Source organism: Macaca nemestrina, chromosome 9 (assembly GCF_043159975.1).
Source record: "Macaca nemestrina isolate mMacNem1 chromosome 9, mMacNem.hap1, whole genome shotgun sequence".
NCBI classification, from domain to species: domain Eukaryota; kingdom Metazoa; phylum Chordata; class Mammalia; order Primates; family Cercopithecidae; genus Macaca; species Macaca nemestrina.
Genome location: NC_092133.1, coordinates 96420919 through 96440488, shown reverse-complemented (window position 1 = coordinate 96440488; position 19570 = coordinate 96420919). Strand labels below are relative to the sequence as shown.

General features: G+C 42.0%; 1 protein-coding gene across 7 annotated transcripts in view; it reads right to left on the bottom strand.

Annotated features, from left to right (window-relative positions):
* The window catches only part of LOC139356364 (ribosome biogenesis protein BMS1 homolog), a 55739-nt gene extending 42844 nt beyond the window's left edge, over window positions 1-12895 (bottom strand). For 4 of the 7 annotated variants that reach the window (XR_011608130.1, XR_011608131.1, XR_011608129.1 and 1 more), the window contains exons 1-9: window positions 12766-12888; window positions 10971-11179; window positions 9879-10069; window positions 8653-8732; window positions 5410-5598; window positions 4135-4277; window positions 3283-3404; window positions 2753-2940; window positions 1907-2046 (exon numbers count right to left, since the gene is read on the bottom strand). Coding sequence is in view for 4 of the 7 variants with exons in the window: in XM_071070177.1 (XP_070926278.1) it covers window positions 1907-2046; window positions 2753-2940; window positions 3283-3404; window positions 4135-4277; window positions 5410-5598; window positions 8653-8732; window positions 9879-10069; window positions 10971-11146 (1229 nt within the window). In the remaining 3 variants the exon portion in view is untranslated. Of the gene's footprint in view, window positions 1-1906; window positions 2047-2752; window positions 2941-3282; window positions 3405-4134; window positions 4278-5409; window positions 5599-8652; window positions 8733-9878; window positions 10070-10970; window positions 11180-12765 lie in introns of all 7 variants that reach the window. The other 3 variants (XM_071070180.1, XM_071070179.1, XM_071070178.1) reach the window with 3 other exon arrangements.
* Window positions 12896-19570: the final 6675 nt, after the last annotated feature.

The following is a 19570-nucleotide window of genomic DNA, read 5'->3' as shown; positions in this document are numbered from 1 at the left end:
ATGGCAATACAGTCAATGAAAAATACAAAGAAACAGAAAATGTCAAGGAATTGTTTAAGATGACATAGCATAGGGAAAAAATGATCTGATAAACATTGGAAGAATTAATAAGCAAACTCGGACATGGTTCCCTAACACCACACTTCAAAAAAACTTAGAGAGAGAATAAAGGAATAACCCTTAAAAAACAAAAATCTAATTTTAGAAAAAAATTGCTCAAAAGGGAAGTTAGTGTTTTATAGATTTTTTTGAAAGTTGATTAATTTCTAAGCTAAAAATACATGATCCTTAAGAGAAATGGCTGAGTCCAGGCCCAAGGCAGAAAGAGGGCAAAATGAGCCTGGATCCTCTTGTTCTGTCAGAAAGTAAGAAATGCTCAAAGACTAACAGAGACAGTTGAAAGGACACAGGAGACAGGCTGAAGGCTCCTGCGGCCAAATCTGGGACAGCATAGGCATCAGGAAGAATAATGATAGTGATGGAAAATAACCCATGGAACAAAACGCAAGTGCATTAGTCAGCAGTGATACGGAAATAAAGGGGAGAAGTGAAAGCTCTTTGTTAAAAATGCCAGCTAACAAATGTAGGAGGAATGACAGAGGAAGAACATCCATTTTAAGTCACCAGTGTCATATCTGATAGAGAAGAATCATCAGGAGGCTAAAATCACAGTATAAAACTGTATGAAGCTATTTAATGTAGCAAGATATATAAAATTATGAAAACATAAATTTGAAAAAACTGAAAATCACACCAAAAGAGATGGATAAGTTAGAATATAGCAATAATAGGCCAGGCATAGTGCCTCACATCTGTAATCCCAGGACTTTGGGAGGCTAAGGCAGGAGGATTGCTTGAGCCCAGGAGTTCAAGACCAGCCTGGGAAACACAGTGAGACCTAATCTCTAGAAGAAAAAAAAAATTAGCTGGGAGTGGTGGCGCACTCCTGTAGTCCCAGCTACTTGGGGGGCTGAAGCGGGAGGACCACTTGAGCCTGGGAGTTCAAGGCTGAAGTGAGCCCAGATCATACCACTGCACTCTAGCCTGGGAGACAAAGCAAGATCTTGTCACACACACAAAAAAGAATACACCAATAATAACAAAATGGTGACTACATAAAGACTGTATAGAAAAAGGAAATGCTCAGAATATAGAAATAAAATTACATATTTTAACTGTAACTATAGTAGAATAGAGTATTCTTGTAGATAAAGATGACTAGAAGGATATACAAAAATGAAAATCGCTAGTAACTTCATTATAAAGGAGTGATCTTTCGGCGAACACTTCGTATCTGTCAGGCATTCTGCTAGGTAGTTTATGCACATTGTAACAAATTACAAACTAGATAATCTCAAAATTTTCAGCTAAATTTTACTGGGAGTCATAAATCAATCCAACAAAACCAATGTTTTGCAAACATCGACTATGTATAAAGGTATACAAATTCCCAACCCAGACTGAAAAATAATTCACATAAGCCATACATCCATGGAAACCTACCCACGGGAGATAATACAGCATAATCTAAATAAAACTTTCAGAGACAAGGCATGTGGCTTCTGGACAGCCACAAACTCCTTGACTCTGCTCTAGTGTTTTGGCCACCAAAAGAAAGCCAAGTGGCCTCACGTCTCTTAAAAAACAAAAGGCAACCTATGGAAGATGGCGTGGTATTTGAGGAATATTTGGGGTCTGTTGAAAAATGCATCCTGTATTTTATTTCAGGAAAAGACTCCCTTGTAATGTCAGGTAAGTGAAGAGCCCTCAGAGACATGCACACACAAAGAAAAACAAAACAACATAGAATGAATCCCACCAAAATGTGTTATGATGGCTGAATTATGGGTGATATGATCTTCTGTAATACATCTTTTTATTAAAAATAGAAAAAAAGCAGACTTACCCTTGATTATCTATATCTTCTGACCCAAGTGGCTTGGAATCAGAAAACAGTGTCACTCGACTTGAAGCCATCTTGGCATCAATGGTGGAGTGGGTAGAGATGAGACTCTGGACCAGCTCATGGGTGGGCCCCACCTCGTCCTGTCAAGACAACCAAGAAAGAGCATGTGAGAAAAGCACAAAGATCCTGGAGAGACACTGGTTTCATTCAGTTTCTCAAAATTATCTTAGACACATTTCCTAAGAACCTTTCTTAATGCCTCAAAAAGCAGAGAAGAAAATCCTTACAACAAAGCTTGAAATGGATCCCCATCTCCATTAAACTTTTCCAAAGTTCAGGGAGTATGTAACCTGATAACCTAAACACCTAGCTAGAAAAACCTCAGTTCCAGTGCTACAACAATGCTAGCTTTTCTAACATTTTAAAATAACCCTAATTTTAACCCAATAAAATTCCACTTCAGAACTAAGAAATAAATATTTGAAATCCACTTTAAAATACAGAATGAGGAGACCATTGTGAATGAGAAAAAGACCAATGAGAGCTGGCAAGCACACTGATTTTGTAGAAACGGGGATGGGCCATGCAGGCACCACATGGCAGCAGGGCCCGCGCTGGGGCCATGGATCAAGAAGGAATGGAGGACAGGACTCTTCTGCTTGGTACAATGAAAAAAAAGTATTTTTTTTATCCTATATATTTACAATATGCATTTGGGCCTTTATTATAAGTACAAGAGAAAAATCTTCAATAAATAAAAGCTGACTACATTATTTTTTGTGATTAAAAAATAGACTCGGAAAGAATAATGAGAGTTCAGAGAAATGACGCCCATCTCACCGATACCTGAAAACCGTGGCTGCCACCAAGGTCAACATAGACAGCGTCTTTGTCATACAGCACACCCCCAACTCCAGAAAGAGGCGCATAAACCAGCTTCTCCTTCTCATTTAAACAGCGCTTCTTTTGTTGTTCAGGAAGAGCACAAGGGTCTGGGAGGAAACTGATGTCACTCACAGCAAAATCTCCTACCCCTGGAAGACAGGATCCAAAAGCAAGCTTCAGCTGACAAGAAGTCAGAAGTATCTACTGTTGACTGGGGGGTTAAAAACGAGCCACAGTCCAAGGGCTTAACCCATGACACTAAAGAAGGGCATTGTGCCACACTGGAACAGTGGCCCTCTAGCTACAAGACAAGAGGTCAGAGAACAGGGGATTTGATAACACCTTTGCAGGCCTACACACATCTGGGTTACTTTAAAAACCTCCAGCGAGGCCATCTTCCCTTGTTTGGTCATTTTTCAGTTTTCCTGAGAAATGAAGTCATCCCAAGAATCCTATGTGTAATTCTAGTATGTTCTACAACAAGAGAATACCTGGCATGTGAATTTGGCTTTTATTTTTCAAGTGTGCTCCTCTTAAATAACCATAAAGCGACACCTTCCGGTCACATTTGATGTTTGTTCGGATATCCTCTGGGTTTGTCAAATCTTCCATCCTAGAAAAATAAACTCAATCATGCAGCAAAAATGAATGCCAAAGTTCCTATACCTCCTTTCAGGTGTCAATGACTCATCACACTATTGTCCACTAAGCACATCATTTAGAAAACTAGAAAATGCAGAAATAAAGAAGCACCATTCCCCATCCACCAGAGGAAAAGGGGCAGGCACACAACTGTGTCTCTAGGCTGAAAGTGACATTTTCATTCCATAAGACACCAGACAGGGAGATGATGTCCACCTGGGGTCAGGGAAGAGTGAAGAACATATTCAGAAAATCCCTTGCTGGAAGAGAGTGAGCCTGTGCTTTGGGATTTTTACTGTGGCTTGGATTCTGGCAGGTGGAAAAAGGGTATCCCAGGCTGAGAAAAACCACAGCACAAAGAAGAGCACAAAGGAAGGAAACTGAAGGCACACACGAAGGACTCAAGCACCCGGACATGAAGGCAGCATCACTCAAAACTGAGGCTGAACATAGGATGGGGCCACATTCTGTAGCCTTAAATGCTTCCAAGTCCTCCCATTTTCCTAAACATCTCATAATTAATTTACTCCCAAAGGCACAGAATCTTTGAGCAATGATATAAGTAGACATTTTCCATCAACTACACTTCTATCCCCACTATTCAAACAGGCACAAAATAAATCCTATCACTGTTCTTTTTCTAGCCTTTTTAGCTTTGAAATAAATGGCCCAAGAAGAAAAAATTTACAATCACTTTTTACCTGTCTGCCAGGACATAAGGGTGAGAAGTTTGCCATGTGAGAGGCCTAAACTTCATAACTGTAATAAAACGGCCCAGATTGTGGATTTCTTGGTTTTGATATTCTCCATGCACCATTCCAGAAAGGTAGAACAGCTTGGCACCCTAAACATTAGAGCAAAATTAAAAATTAAATTTCAATTAAATTCTCATCAATACTGCAACAAAATAAAAGTTCTAAACAAGAAGCAATCCTAAGAAGGGAGTCTTCCAGCAAAGCCACTGTCCTGAGGCTTCCAGGGCCTTGCTGGCTTCTTTCAGGACTTATTAGAACCCCACAGAGGCAGACTGCTCTGCAGTTGAGCCAGGGCATCCATCTAAGTATGGTGAGGAGAGGGAGGTGAGGCGTCTGAGCACAGAAATGGTTCTGTGGCCGATGGACCAGAACAGTATAGAAAGGAAGGGGCAGTGCCTGGTCCTGTAACTAGGAGAAATTTCTGATGTACTCTATTATATAAAGTCCCGACCCCAAAACAGCCAGACACTGCCTGGCGCAGCAGGTACAGAGACAAATGAGATACACCAAGAAGCCCAGAACAAGCACTCTCTTGAGGGAAACCTTCCAGAAGACTGAACACACACACAAAGGAATTCAGCAGGCCAGAGACTGAACACATACACAAAGGAATTCAGCAGGCCATAGACTGTGAACACACACACACAAAAGAATTCAGCAGGCCAGAGGCTGAACACACACACAAAGGAATTCAGCAGGCCATAGAGTGTGAACACACACACACACAAAGGAATTCAGGAGGCCATAGAGTGTGAACACACACACACACAAAGGAATTCAGGAGGCCAGGGACTGTGAACATACACAAACGGAATTCAGGAGGCGAATCCTAGAGAGACGTTTAGTAATGTCTCTTCAGTATTTTTACTTACTTATTTTTTTGAGACAAGAGTCTCACTCTGTCACCCAGGCTGAAGTGCAGTGGCGTGATCTCAGCTCACTGCACCCTCTGCCTCCTAGGTTCAAGCAATTCTCACTTCTCAGCCTCCTGAGTAGCCGGGATTACAGGCACGCACCACCACACCCGGTTAATTTTTGCATTTTTAGTACAGATGGGGCTTGGTCATGTTGCCCTGAGCTCAAAACTCTAGGCTCAAGTGATCCGACCGCCTCTGCCTTGCAAAGTGCTGGGATTACAAGTGTTAGCCACTGCGCCCGGCCTCTTCAGTCTATTTTAAAAGGATTATACTGCTAGTATCCAACAATCATTTCTCCTCTTACCGGGTAAACTTCTGTCCAGAACCTGTGTTTTAATCGCTTCTTTGTCTTCTTCAGTTGCTTATTATGCTTGAAGGAGTCGAGGTGGGTGAGAACTCCCATAATTTTAGGAAAGCCATGTACTTGACAGATGTTTAGAAACTCAAATGTTTCCATTTCAAACCCAAAGCTGGCATCTATAAGCATCAGTACCTACAAACAGAACACATCATTTTTCAAAGAAACGACCAAAACAGACCACTTACACTAGGGGTTGGCAATTGGCCACGGGCAAAATCCCGCCCATCACCTGTGTTTGTAACTAAAGTTTTATTGGAACATAGCCACATTAATTCATTTACATTTTGTCTATGGCTGCCTGTGCACTACAACTGCAGAGCTAAGTAGCTGTAAAAGATATGATCCACAAAGCCACAAATATTTACTATCTGGCCCTCAACAGAAAAGCCGCACTCCAGACTAAATCAAATAACTACATAGGCATCACCCAGACAGAGAAACCACCACCCTCTGACTTGCTCTAAAAGCCAACCATAAGACGATGTCCACTAGGATGCAAACTTCCATTATAAGAATTTTAATGTATGAGAAGTAACTCAGAAAAGGTTGGGTCTCACCTGGCCCTTACCTAAGAAATTCTAATTTAAAGAAATCAAGTTTTCTGTAAGGTATTTTTAAGCCAAATAACAGGTCTCTGACATCCAAAGAATGGGAAGAAAGTGATAATCAATGAAATATATTAAATATGTACAGAAAACCAATCTCTTCTTTCAATCTCCTCATAGAAAAAAAAATCTGTTTTTTGCTGAGAAGTACGCAGTGGAAACCTCTATCTTATATATTAATTTGGATAACTCAATTGTTAAGAAATTTTTTTTAAATAGCTGCCATTTTAGAATTAGGTCAAAAAAACAGTAAGATTATGATGAATGGTAGTCTATAAGAAAATATAAGCAGATGAGACCAATTTTTAACTTTTAAGATGCTTCAAAGATGCAAAATAATTTCAGAATTGATTCCTGGAAACTTCTAGTTTAAGTATTAAAAACATTTCTGTTCTTATCTTTGCATAGATAACTAAAATTAACAACAAAGAAAAATGGAAACAGAAATGCCCATCTTTGATTAAACTAGGCAACACTCAAAATCCGAAACCACAGAATATATGAAGGTGGGCTTGTGAGAAAGCACAGCTGCCACTGCAGACTGAGGCAGCAAGCACAGCGTTCCAGCAACACTGGACCAGCTCAAAGGACAGGCAGAATATCCTCACACTACATTTAATGTCACAGAGTGCCAGGGGGCAAGCAGCTGGTTGTAAGGTCAGGAAGAACGGGGAACAAACAGTCCCTCAGCTGCCAGTCTTTGTCATCTAAGCCAGTGTTACTCCCCTAATCCACACACGCACGTACACACCCAAATTCATGTATTGTGTGTGCCTTGCTGTACACAGGAGGCTTTGACAACCCACAGCAGAGCAATCAACATAAGCTACGCTAAATAAATCATGGTGCCTCCATAAAATGGAATATTATATTAAAAAGGAGGCAGAGTTACAGTACTTACTTATTATATACCTCCAAGATACATTATATGAAAAAAGCAAAGCATAGAACAGTGTGTAAAATAAGCTACCATTTGTGTTTTTAAAGGGTGGTATGCGTGTTTATATGCATCTAGAAGGATACTGCTCTGCAGGGATCTGAATGACCAGCGGTTACACCAAGGAAAAAGAAAAATGCACATTGTGCGTATCCTGCATTACAGTTAGAGTACTTTACCAAATGTGTGTGTTCCTTTTGAAAAATCTTTAAAAGATTTACATAATAGGCATCTCTCTCAATGATGGTTAAGAGGCTGGGAAGGGGAGCAGGGAGGGAGGGACAAAGAGGGAAAGGTTAACAGGTACAAAAATACAGTTAGACAGAATAAATTCTGGTGTCCAACAGCACAATAGGGTGGACTACAATTTATTTTATAATTCAGAATAACTAGAAGAATGAAATTGAAATGTTCCTAACACAAATAAATGATAAATGTTTGAGGTGATGGATATCCTAATTACCCTGATTTGATCATCACACATTGTATGCTTCTATCAAATACCACATGTACCCCATAAATATGTATAACTATTATATATCCATAATAATTAAAAATAAAATTAAAGGCATCTCTTAATATGTATGTCTTTAATATTAGAAACTTGCTACATTTTACATAAAAGAGAAACAAATGACTTCTATGAACTATTTTGATCATTTCAAGTACACAAGATTTAGTAAGCTTACACTACATTAATAACACTTATTTTTACTAATAGTAGCATTACATGTTCAAAATTTGAATGTTATTTAGTTTTCTGACATTACAATGGCACAACTTTAAAATGTGTATTACTTTTTACTTTATATTTTAGGAGTATTCCTGGGCCAAAGTATAAAATCTGTAGCTCTTTGTTACCAAACAGCTGTCTAAAAAAAACCAAGGTATCTCTCACCCCACACTTCCTCATCAATATGGCTTACTTTTCTGCTAATTTGTTTTTATTTTTTCTAATTTAAAACGTAAGTTAATAGAATACCAGAACAGTGAACATTATCATTTCCATAAATGCAAGAGTATGTACATTTTCCATATACTGAGTACTGTCTAGATTTTTTATTGCTAAACTCTGACCACTTCTTCAGGGCAATTCATGTACTTACTTTAGCATTATCATTAAGGATGAAGGTTCTGGAACCATCAGGAACAAGGGTCCCATCTTCACACAAGTTATTTAACTGCTGGGAGGCTCTATTTCATTTTATGTAAACTACAGATAATAACTACTCACCTCAAGGGTGCATCAAGGATTTATGTAAGCTAAATTTGTAGAAAGCAGTTAGCACAGTGCCAGGAAGAGTCCAAGAAAAAATGGTACTTACTATGATATATTTGTATGTATATATGTATACATATTAATGAGCTCTTATTAGTTGTGTTCATTAAAGGTTTTCTCCATCCCGTGATTTGCTTTTACATTTTGGAATACATTTCATTGTGCACATTCCATTTTTATTATTAATATAACAATATTTATTACCATAATTATTATCATCAATTCAATCATATCTACTGTATCACTGATGATGACTATGATTCCTTTAATAATCATAGGACTCTCTTCCTTTCATCAAGGGATAAATAACCTATCACCATGCTCTAAGTCTCCATCAGCACCCCAGGCTGCCCCTGCTGACTTACCAGATCTGCTACTTTAGCCAGATCAATCATCATGTTAATATCACACCCGCATTCAATAATGGTGAGTCTGCGCTTTTTACCTATACGTGAAAAGATGAAAATTTTACTTTAAAAAGATCCTGAAAAAATTCTAACCATCAACTCTAATTTTCATTTTTTAACTGCATCCAGTAAAACATCATGTAAGTTTACAGGAGTGTACCAGAAGTTTGTTTTTATAGGCAAAAACTGGTAAAATAAAATAAATTCCATTCTGTTTTTCTTGCTGTGTTCTAAATTTAAATAATATCAAAAGTCTACCCAGATGAATAAAAGTGCTCAAACAGGGAAAATTCGGACTGCACAGGCTCCATGATAACCATGATCCTGCTGTTCAGCTGCAGGCCAAAGTCTTCACCTCTATCAAAACTTCCCGTATTCCCACTATAGCTACAAACACCCTCAAACATAATGCAACAGAATATTCATAACAATAATTATTTCTAAATTAAGGTAAAAAGAAAATGGTCAAGAAAATATGGGCTGGGTGCAGTGGGAGGCCAAGGCAGGCAGATCCCTTGAGCCCAGGAGTTTTGAGACCAGCCTGAGCCACATGGGGAAACCCCATCTCTACAAAAAAAAAAAAAAAAAAAAAAAAGGGGAAAAAAAGAAAACTTAGCCAGGTGTGGTGGCATACACTACTCAGGAGGCTAAGGTAGGAGGATTGCTTAAACTTGGGAGGTTGAGGCTGCAGTGAGCTGTAACCACACCACTGCATTCCAGCCTGTGCCACAGAGTAAGATTCTGTCTCAAAAAAGGGAAAAGAAAATATGGATGCTCCAAAGATAAAGAAAAGCCTCAATCCAACTATACTATTGCAATAACAAGAGATTTCAGACTGCACATTCCCATTCTACCACTGGAAGTTTGTTTCATTTTCCCTCAAACTTGGAAAGGTCACCATCTCCCAAAGCAGACAATTCTCATAGGAAAAAGAGAAAACTCGCACTTCCACCAGAATGTGGCTTCATAAGGCAAACGTGCACATTTTCAATGTGAACATTATCACATGTTATCTCCGGGAACTTACCCTTTTCTGAAGCTATAGCCAACTTAGTAAAAGTATAAGACAGGTAACATGATATGACAATATTTAACATGTTCCGCTCAAGAAAACAACAAATGCATGCATGTCCCTCAGATGACAACAGCCACGCCAACTCTGTGTCTGCTGCAGCATCTCCTACCTGACACAATTGTCACAGGGCCTCTGATCTCGGTCAGCTTCTGCCGGGTGAAGTTCCGAATGAGGCATTGTATCAAAGTGCTCTTTCCAACTTTTGGAGGCCCCATCACCACTACCACTATTGGTGGGGGCTCCAGTGGAGTTCGATCAACCACTGGAATATGATGCTTTTTTGTCTTCAAATCCTGAGTCCTATTCATTAAAAATAAATAAATAAATAAATAAATAGTAAACTCACTTTCAAAATAGAGTAAAAGGTATCAACTTTATAAGTAAACTTTTTTAGTACATTTATATATATGAGTACTTTAGCACATTTTATTGAGAGGACAACAGACAATATATAATTAACTTGTCAGTTATTAACTTGTTAACTTCTGGCCCCATCCAAATAACTGCTGTTCAATAAAGATGTAACAAGACGACTTCAATAGCATAGAGAGCTGAAAATTAAACACTCCTTAAACCTGACTGTTTTAAGAGTGATTTTAATAGTTTTTAAAAAAACCAAAAGGTAAATACCGAGGCAGTGCATCATAACAGAGCAGAGGCTCTGGAGTTAAATTTGGCTCTCCTACTTACTGGTTACGTGATTGGAGGTAACTTGTTCTCTTGACCTCAGTTTTCTTACCCATAAAATGAGGGCAAGAATGATTCCTACTCTGGTAAGGCTGCTGGAAGCATTTAGTTGAATAATGTTTAAAGTATACCGCTAGGCATATCACAAGGACACACTAAATAAAGCTATGTTAGTATTAAATATTGTAATTTTTTATTTTATATTACAACTATGTAAAACATACCTAGGGGGAAAAAAGCACACTTATCACCATAGAAACAGTTTAAAATTTAGGAACAAACAAATTCTATAAATTCTTGCATCTTGGGCAATAAACACCAACCAGTGTGCAGATGCTGGAGGCAAGGCAGCTTCTATGGGAAAGCTTCTCACGTTTTAGTGAAAGCGACACACCACGCATCTCCATGTCCTTTGGAGCTGGACTAGACTCATGAATCCAAATGTCACCTGTGAGAGGCTCCTACTATTTAAAAAGAATCAATGGAAGAACGACCAGACTGTACCCTAACATACCTGTGAAAGGATCGAGCCATCCGCACAGCAGACTGAACTGCAAAAGCTTTGGGATTTCTCTTCCGGGCATCTTCTTCGTCTCCTAGCTGGAGATCCTGCAGATGCCGCTTCTTTTTCTTTTCAGCTTTGGGCCCACTGTTTTTCTTTCTGTGTTTCTTCTGGTCTTTAGTCTCCATTGTAGCTATTTACCAGTAACAAGTAACTCTAACCTACAAGGAAGAAGGTTGGGGTAAGGAGGTGGGAGAAGCATTTTACAATCCAGGCAATACCCAGGGAAAAACAGTAAATTTCATTTATTTCTTTATGAAGAGATGATGTATTTATTTACTGAACAAGGGTAGAAATTGCTTAACCATTGCCAATTTCATTTCTCTCTGTTATGCTATAAATTAGATGAGTTACCTCTCCTAAAGTTACATTTTATTGCTGCTACTTTTTATTCATCTTAAGTGTCAACATCAGCAGTATCTATTTCTGCAAGGATAGAAATACTCTATATCTGTACTTTTCAGCCATTTAGCCATCAGCCACATGTGGTTACTTAACAATATACTTAGGAAAACTGAAAAAATGAATTTTTAATTAATTTCATTCTAACTCTAAAGTCACATGTGGCTACCACACGGGACAGCTCAGACCTAAGTATCAACTGGAGTAAAGAAGTGGTTTCTCAACTTAAACTAAAACTTACATTTTAATAAAAAATGTAAAACGTTTTTATGAACTTCCAATATGATCGCAGTATTACTTTTAGTACCTGTTGACTCTGTAAAACTCCTAAATTACAACTTACTTATATACATTTGAGAAATAGCAATATATCTTAGCACATTTTATAAAGAGTACAACAGACAATATATAATTAACTTGTCAAGTATTAACTCGTGAGATAGGACTGGTTCTAGATGATACCTGGAGACCCCATGAACTTACAGAGACCCTTCCAGTGATTTCTGAGTTACCTGGGAATCTGTGGCTAATAAATTGGTAATCACTAAATTAGTGAGTTTTTTTTTAGGAAATGGGGCTTCATAAAATCTGACAGCTTGATTTTAAAAAAAGGGGGGAGCAGGATACTATTTCATTCAATTAAGGTACTGTATTCATTCAGTTTAATAAATATTTTGTCTGTCTATGATGTGCTAGGCACTGTGCCAGTAAATGGATACAGCTATGGTCTGACCTGCAGAGGAAATCCAAACTAGTATCTTCCGCGCCATGCAATAAGGGCGACATTGGAAGGCTGCACAGGGTGCTACTGGAGCACGGAGGTGAGTCAGAGGCTTCCCACAGACCCACACACCAGCGGAAACAGAAAGTCTTTATATATCACCATAATGTCAAGAACACTGGCCGGGAGTTAGAAGAGCTAGGCGCTAGGAACGCTTTGAAACTGAAGAGCTGTGTGATTTCAATGATTATGTTTCTTCTCTGCTATATTTTAGTTCGGAACTTGTACTAATGTTTCTCTCCCTGTCCTTCTTTGGTGGGAAAAGCACAATTTCGGGTCAACAGATCCGGCTCAGGTCTAAGTCGCCTGCCGAGACCACGTCGCCAGGAAACTACGTCTCCCAGCCACCTTCCCTCCCTGTCCGGGCTCTCTGCAGGGATTCATCCGGTCACTCTCCCAACTACCACAGGACACCTCCGGCAGATGAGAAATATGCCGCTCCTCGGGAGCAAAGATGACCCGGAGGACCGGGGAAGGACCTTCCCACGCGCACGACTCGCGATCCTCCCAGTGCCCCAGAATCAGGGACCCCCCCGCCGCCTACCCCAGCCCGCTGTACTGAACCTGGCAACTGCGACTCCTCAGTTCAGCATGGACACCGCCGGAAACGGAAATTCACCGTCGCGCCGACTCGCCGGAGGGAAACAAGAAGGCAGAAAAAAGAGACCGGCGTGGGGACGGCTTTCAGGGCCTGAAGAAAGACTGCTGAAAAGCTGAGTGCGGACGCAGGCGCAGTCCACGCAGTGCGTTTCGTCGGGCCCGGGTACTTACCGAACCCGCTCCACCCCGCCCTCGGAATCCGCGGCCTCAACTTCCGCGGTGGGACTCTGGAGCAGCCTGCACCGCACTCGCCTAAGTCCTCGCCGAAGGCCAGGGCGGCTCTGCGGCCTGGCGCCGGTTAGTGTGGTGCAAAAGCCGGAAGGAGACACATTTGGTCTTGGCCTCCCGGCAGTCACCGTGCCAGGGACGAATGGACTATCGCTCGATTTGGGGTCCACCTCCTCCTCTTTAAAGATGCGAGATGAGGGGGATCTCGCGTTCTGGGGTGCCCTAAAGCCCTCTTTTGGCAGGGCGCGGGGTCTCACGCCTGTAATCCCTACACTTTGGGAGGCCGAGGCGGGAGGATCGCTTGAGCCCGGGAGTTCAAGACAAGGCTGGGCAACATAGGGAGACTACCTCTCTCTTTCTAAAAAAAGAAAAAAAAAAAAAATTAGCCGCGTTGTGCCGGGCGCCTGTGGTGCTTGTGGTCCCAGTTACTCTGGAGGCTGAGGTGGGAGGATCGCTTGGTCCCAGGAGGTGGAGTTTACAGTGAGCTGAGATGAGCCACTGCACTCCAGCCTGGGTGACAGAGCAAGACACTGTGTCTAAGAAAAATAAATAAAATAAGGCCCTCTTTTGCCAGGACCAACAAACCCTGAGGGCAGGGACAAACTGACCAAGCCCAAACTGCCTCGCCTTCCCTGCTCCCAGGAAAGGGCTTTCCCTGAGGGAATAGAGCATCTTGCCATTTTTTTCCTGCACAGCTTTGCCTTCCCAGGGAACCGCCCATTGCCACCTGAGGAAATGCCTTGGAGTCCATCTAATCCCCAGCCCAGCTACTTGGGATGCCTACAGAGCGTACATTGTCAGAGGATGCATCTTCCTGTAGTCTTAGAAGGTTTCTTTTCAATATGATCCCGCTGGTGCATGCAAGGCTCAATTCTACACCAGAAACTAGGCCCACTCCTGTCACGAGAACCCCAGGCATCAGGTCCTCTCACAGGCACCTTGTTCTGGCCTTCAGCAGCCCCCAGGTATTCACTCCGCATATGCTATATACTGGGTGCTGGACTAGAGAGGCTACCTACGTGGCACATGCTTCCCTTATCCGTGAAGAGCTTAGAATATTGTAACTTCTTCACACTACACCGCTTACTTCTTGAAGATTTCAGTATCCAGGTAGATAATCCTTCCAACGTCATTTTGGTCTCATGAAGCCCACTCCAGTCCTCTGCCCTACCTTAGCTTCCCCCTCCCTCCATGATCAGACCTTAGACCTTGTCAGGTCCAAGGACTGCAACCCCCACAGTATCCCACTCTGATCACCACCTCCTGTCTATCCAGGTCACTCCCTATACCGCCCTGAAACAAAACTCCTGCAACCTTACCAGCACCTCCAATCCAGATCTTACTACCTGTTCACTGTTTCTTCCTTCCTTTATGGCCCTCTCTAGTGAGCCAGCTTAAACTCCATGGCCAACCATTCTCATTAATCCCTTGCACACCTCCTTAACTCATGCACCTCCCTGTCACCTTCTATCTGCTTGGTAAGATGGGGGCACTGGATAAACTCAGCTCTCCATCTATTCCATGCCACAACAATGCAACTAAACATGGCTGGAGGAAAACAGGACCATGCCAGCAGTCCTCACTTTAATCATTCTTTGCCTGGTCTATTCAATCTCCCATTGTTCCAAGTGAATATTTCACACTTCCTTCTCTCTGTTCAATCCTTCCCACTGCCTCTCCCTTCCTTGCCTCCTGCTTTACTAAGAGAATAGAAGTGGTCAATGTCTTCCACAGACTCCCACCTCCACCTCCACCCATCTGCCTCCTATTGCCTGCCTGTGACTGTGGATGAACAACCGCTATGTCCAGCCAAAGAATCCTGCACTGGACTGCTAAATCCCATCATCTCTTACTGCTCCAGGGTGTCACTCCAGCCAGCCTATCCTTTCTCTAACATCAGCAGTATTTTCCTTTCTACTGGACTCTTCTCATCATCACACAACATGCAGCTATTTCTGTCATCTTCAAAACATAGAAATTACTCGACCCTATTTCCTATACCAGGACCTGCACCTTTTCTACGTTCCCTTTGCAGCAAAACTTCATAAAAGAACGGTCAATACATACTCTGGCCCCTCTCCTATTCTCTTTGATTCACTTGTCTCACAGGACTCCACCTGCAGCCCTGGATGCTCTTTCTCAGCTGCCTTTGCTGGTTCCCCTGCTCTCACCTGTTTAAATTAGAGCAAGGCCATAGGTTTCGGGCTTCAGTTTTCTTTTCTTCTGTGTCTATACTTATTCCCTGGATGATTCATTCTGTCTCAGTTTTATATTCCATCTGTGTCAGTAATTGTTATGTATTGGGTCTGTCCCTGCCCAAATTTCATGTGGAATTGTAATCCCCAATGTTAGAGGTGGGGCCTGGTGGGAGGCGATTGGATCATGGGAGCAGAGTCTTCATGAATGGTTTAGCACCATTCCTCTAGTGCTGTTCTCGTGATAGAGTTCGCACAAGATCTGGTTGTTCAAAAGTGTGTAGCACCTCCCCGCCCCCCACTTCCTCCTGCTCCAGCCACGTGAGATATGCCTGCTTCTCCTTCAGCTTCCACCACGATTGAAAGTTTCCTGAGGCCTCCGTAGAAGCTGTCGTGTTTCCTGTGCAGCCTGCAGAATAGTGAGCCAATTAAACCTCTTTTCTTATAAATTGCCTAGTCTCAGGTACTTCTTCATAGCAGTGAGAGAATGGACTAATACAGTTATCAATTTATTGCATCTCTGCTATAAACTCATTCTTCATTGCCTGCTCTGCAAAAACTGAACTGGGCTGTTTAAATATTTCCCTCAGACATGATGTTAGGTTTTGTCAGTAGAGAGCAATGGAGAGACCTTGCAGGCGAAAGCAGTCTTTGTTCCTGGTTCTCCTGTGCTGCTTGGCCTGGCTCCTGCAGGTGGGGGTCTTCTCCAGAAACCCAGTGGCCAGTGCCCAGCAGGTCCCACTCCTCCCACCAGCTCCAGGCAGTTTTGTTATAGAGTAACTCTTCTGAGACACCACTCCTTTCCCCAGCACCTAAAGAAGTATTTCTAGTAAGTTCCAGTGACATAGCACCAGTGACTCTCCTGACATGCAGAGGACCATGACTGGGTTCCTCTGATGAGGTGCAAGGGAGGTGCACTAAGAGGAGAGGACTCTCCTGGGCTCTCTACCTCAGCCCTAGACTAGTGGTTGCTCCTTCTATACTTCCTACTAGTCTGTGCCTGGTTACTCCACTTCCCTATTGCAATGAACACTTCTTTATATACACATTTCCTGTTCAAATGACTGTGGGGCTTCTCTTTCCTAATTAGACTCTGACCAATACACTATCATTTGCCAACAACTCCCAAAGTTTTATCAATGACTCAGACCTCTAACCTGAACTCCAGCTGCCTCCATGACATATCCATTTGGATATTTAATAGACATTTCCAAAGTGATATGCCAAACAGAACTCAGGATCTTCCCTCTCAAACCAACTGCTCAGCAGTCTTATGATCTCAGTTGATGGCAATTCCATCCATAAAGATGATTAGTCAAAATGCCTCCCACACACCTTTGTCTGTTCGCTTTTTCTATCCTCCATTTCCCATCCATCAGAAAATTCCTGTTGACTCTACCTTTGAAGTACAACCAGAATCCAACCACTTGTCACTACTTCCGCTGCTACCCCTTTGGGCTGTGCCCCATGCAATCACACATGGATGACTGTGAAACCTTTCTCTTGGCCTCCCTGCTCCCACCTTTGCCCTTGAACAGTCAGTTCTCAATGAAGCAGCCAGAGGGCTCCTGTTAAAACATAAGGCACTATTGGTAATTTAAATTGGTGTAAATGCTTTGGAAATGATTCAGCATGTCTATTATTACTGAGCATGCACTTACCCAGTGAGCCAGCAACAGAAGTAGATACAGAAAGGCATATAAGAATGTTTGGCCGGGTGTGGTGGCTCATGCCTGTAATCACAGCACTTTGGGTGATCAAGGAGGGTGGATCACGAGGTCAAGAGATGGAGATCATCCTGGCCAACATGATGAAACCCCATCCCTACTAAACATACAAAAAATTAGCTGGGCTTGGTGGCACGCACCTGTAGTCCCAGCTACTTGGGAGGCCAAGGCAGGAGGATCACTTGAACCTGGGAGGTGGAGGTTGCAGTGAGCCAAGATTGCGCCACTGCACTCCAGCCTGGCAACAGAATGAGACTCCTTCTAAAAAAAAAAAAAAAAAAGAAAGAAAGAAATGTTCATAGCATTATCCAAACTGGGAAAAACCCAGACATCCACCAGCAAAAACCTAAAGACAAAACTGTAATATATATTTGCAATGGAACTATATAGAACAATGAAAATAACCAACACATGCACCAACATAGAGGACACTTAGCTAAAGAAGCCAGACACAAAGAAGAACATATCAGTTGATCCATTCAAAGCTTGAACCCAGGCAAAATTAATGTGTGGCAACAGAAGTGAAGATAATTGTGACTTTTGTGGAGGAGGGAATGTATAACTGGGTGAGGGCTGTTCTGTTGCTGGTGCTAGCTGATGAGTGTGTTTACTTTGTAACTATTTACTGAGCTTTAATATGGCAAACTGTGCTCCTAGCTATTTAGCCAACTGATTTGAAACTTACGTTCACACAAAAATATGTATAGCAGCTTTATGCATAACTAACCCAAAGTGAAGTCACCAAGATGTCTTTCAACAGATGAATGGATGAACACACTGTGGTATCCATACAATGAAAATCATTTGACAATAAAAAGAAGTGAGCTATTGATTCACACTATAACATGGATGGATTTTAAATGCATTTTGCTAAGGGAAAAGTCATCCCCAAAAGATTCTGTTTATATTACATTCCAGAAAATGAAAAACTGTAGGGATGGAAAACAGATTGGCAGTTGCCAGGGGCTGAGGAAAAGGAAAGATTAACTACATAGAGGATGCATAGGAAAATTTTAAGGGGATGGAACTGTTCTGTATCATACTGAGGAGGTGCTTACATGACTATATCCTGATCAAACCCATGGAACCATACATGATGAAGTGGGAACTTTAATGTATGCAAAATTTAAAAATTAGCCAAGATGTCTGGAGAATCCCAGGATGGAATGCAGCTTGTAACAAATGACCTAACTTAACTATAAATGTATGATATAACATCACTGGAGCAGGTGAAGAAAAAAGAAACTGGCCTAAGTAACTTTGGAAAGTAATATTATGACTAGAAACGAAAAGACTAAGGATGAAAGGAATTGTCCACAAACATTGTACTCTAGTTGGTGAATTTGTTTTTCCAAGGGGTATGCACTAACAAGTCAGAGATGGCTTTACTTGCATATTAAGATTGAATAAATGAGTCATGGATAGTGAGAGTCAGATTTCTCACTGTTGGAGAGAGAAGTCACAGTGAGCAAGGTGGGGAAGCTAGAATGAACACTGTGGTGCTGGATTAGAGTCAAAATATGTGTGTGTGCGCGCTCATGTGTGTGTCTTAGCTCTGCCTAGTATGCCCCAAAGCAATGACATCCCAGCATTAGTGTGCACACTGAGCTCCCAGATCTTGGTTTCTAAAACCATTCTCCAATAAAAGGAACCAGAGCTCCTTGGAGAAATGGCTGAGTCTAGGGCTAGGGTAGCAAATACATAAGAGGAGCCTGAAGCATCTTGTAGTGCCAGAAAGTAAGGAAATTGCTACAAACTGAAGGATGTTGGTGTGTCAAAAAGGTCAGAAGCCAACTTAATGAGCTCCCAGTGGCTGAGCTGGAGCAGGGTGAGCTGGTGGGAGGCAGGGTCTGGGTGAGAGGGCTGGTGGGAGCTTAGGGCATCATGTAACTAACCAGGGAAATCCTTGGAATGGGAATCAGCCTGGCAGAAACAAGAAATTGGCAGAATGTTTAGGAGAAGCATGCATTGGGTGGACATTCGTGTTGAGAAAAAGAATGATGGGGCAAGGGTATTAATCAGAGTTGGCAGAAATGGAGGCAGAGGATGGGAGGTTTTTCTGACAGCAAGTTGCAGGGGGCAGAGCATCAGGGAGAAGTAGCCCATGGAAACCAGGGCTGAACAACGGTCCCAGAAGGGGAGTTTGGTAGCAGGTGGGGTTTGTGAGAGATCAATAGGGGAGACTGCTGGGCAAAGTGTAGGGGTTCCCATAGTCTCTGGGAGTTAGAAAGGACCAAGGGATCTTACAAAAGGGAACTTTGATTAGAGAGTGAATGTGGGGCCCTTTGGCAATAGGTGGGAGCTCTGCATAGCACGGGTGACACTGGCAGACTGCTCAGTGGGCTCTGTCGAGACTCGTCAAAAGCCCTGCTCTCCTGCGGTTTGGTTTTGAAAGGAAAGGGTTCATCAGAGCCAGGTCAGGGATTTCTGCAGGATGGGAGCCTCACTTGGGGGCTGATTGGAGATGTCAGGTAAAATGTCCTCCTTAAGGAGGGATTGATTCAAGTGGGAGGGGCAGGAGCCCTCATCCAAAGGCAGTGTCTGGAGGTAGGTGAACCCAAACTCCACCCACCTTTTCTCTTATTCCACTGGGGCTGCTTTAACAAAATACCATAAATT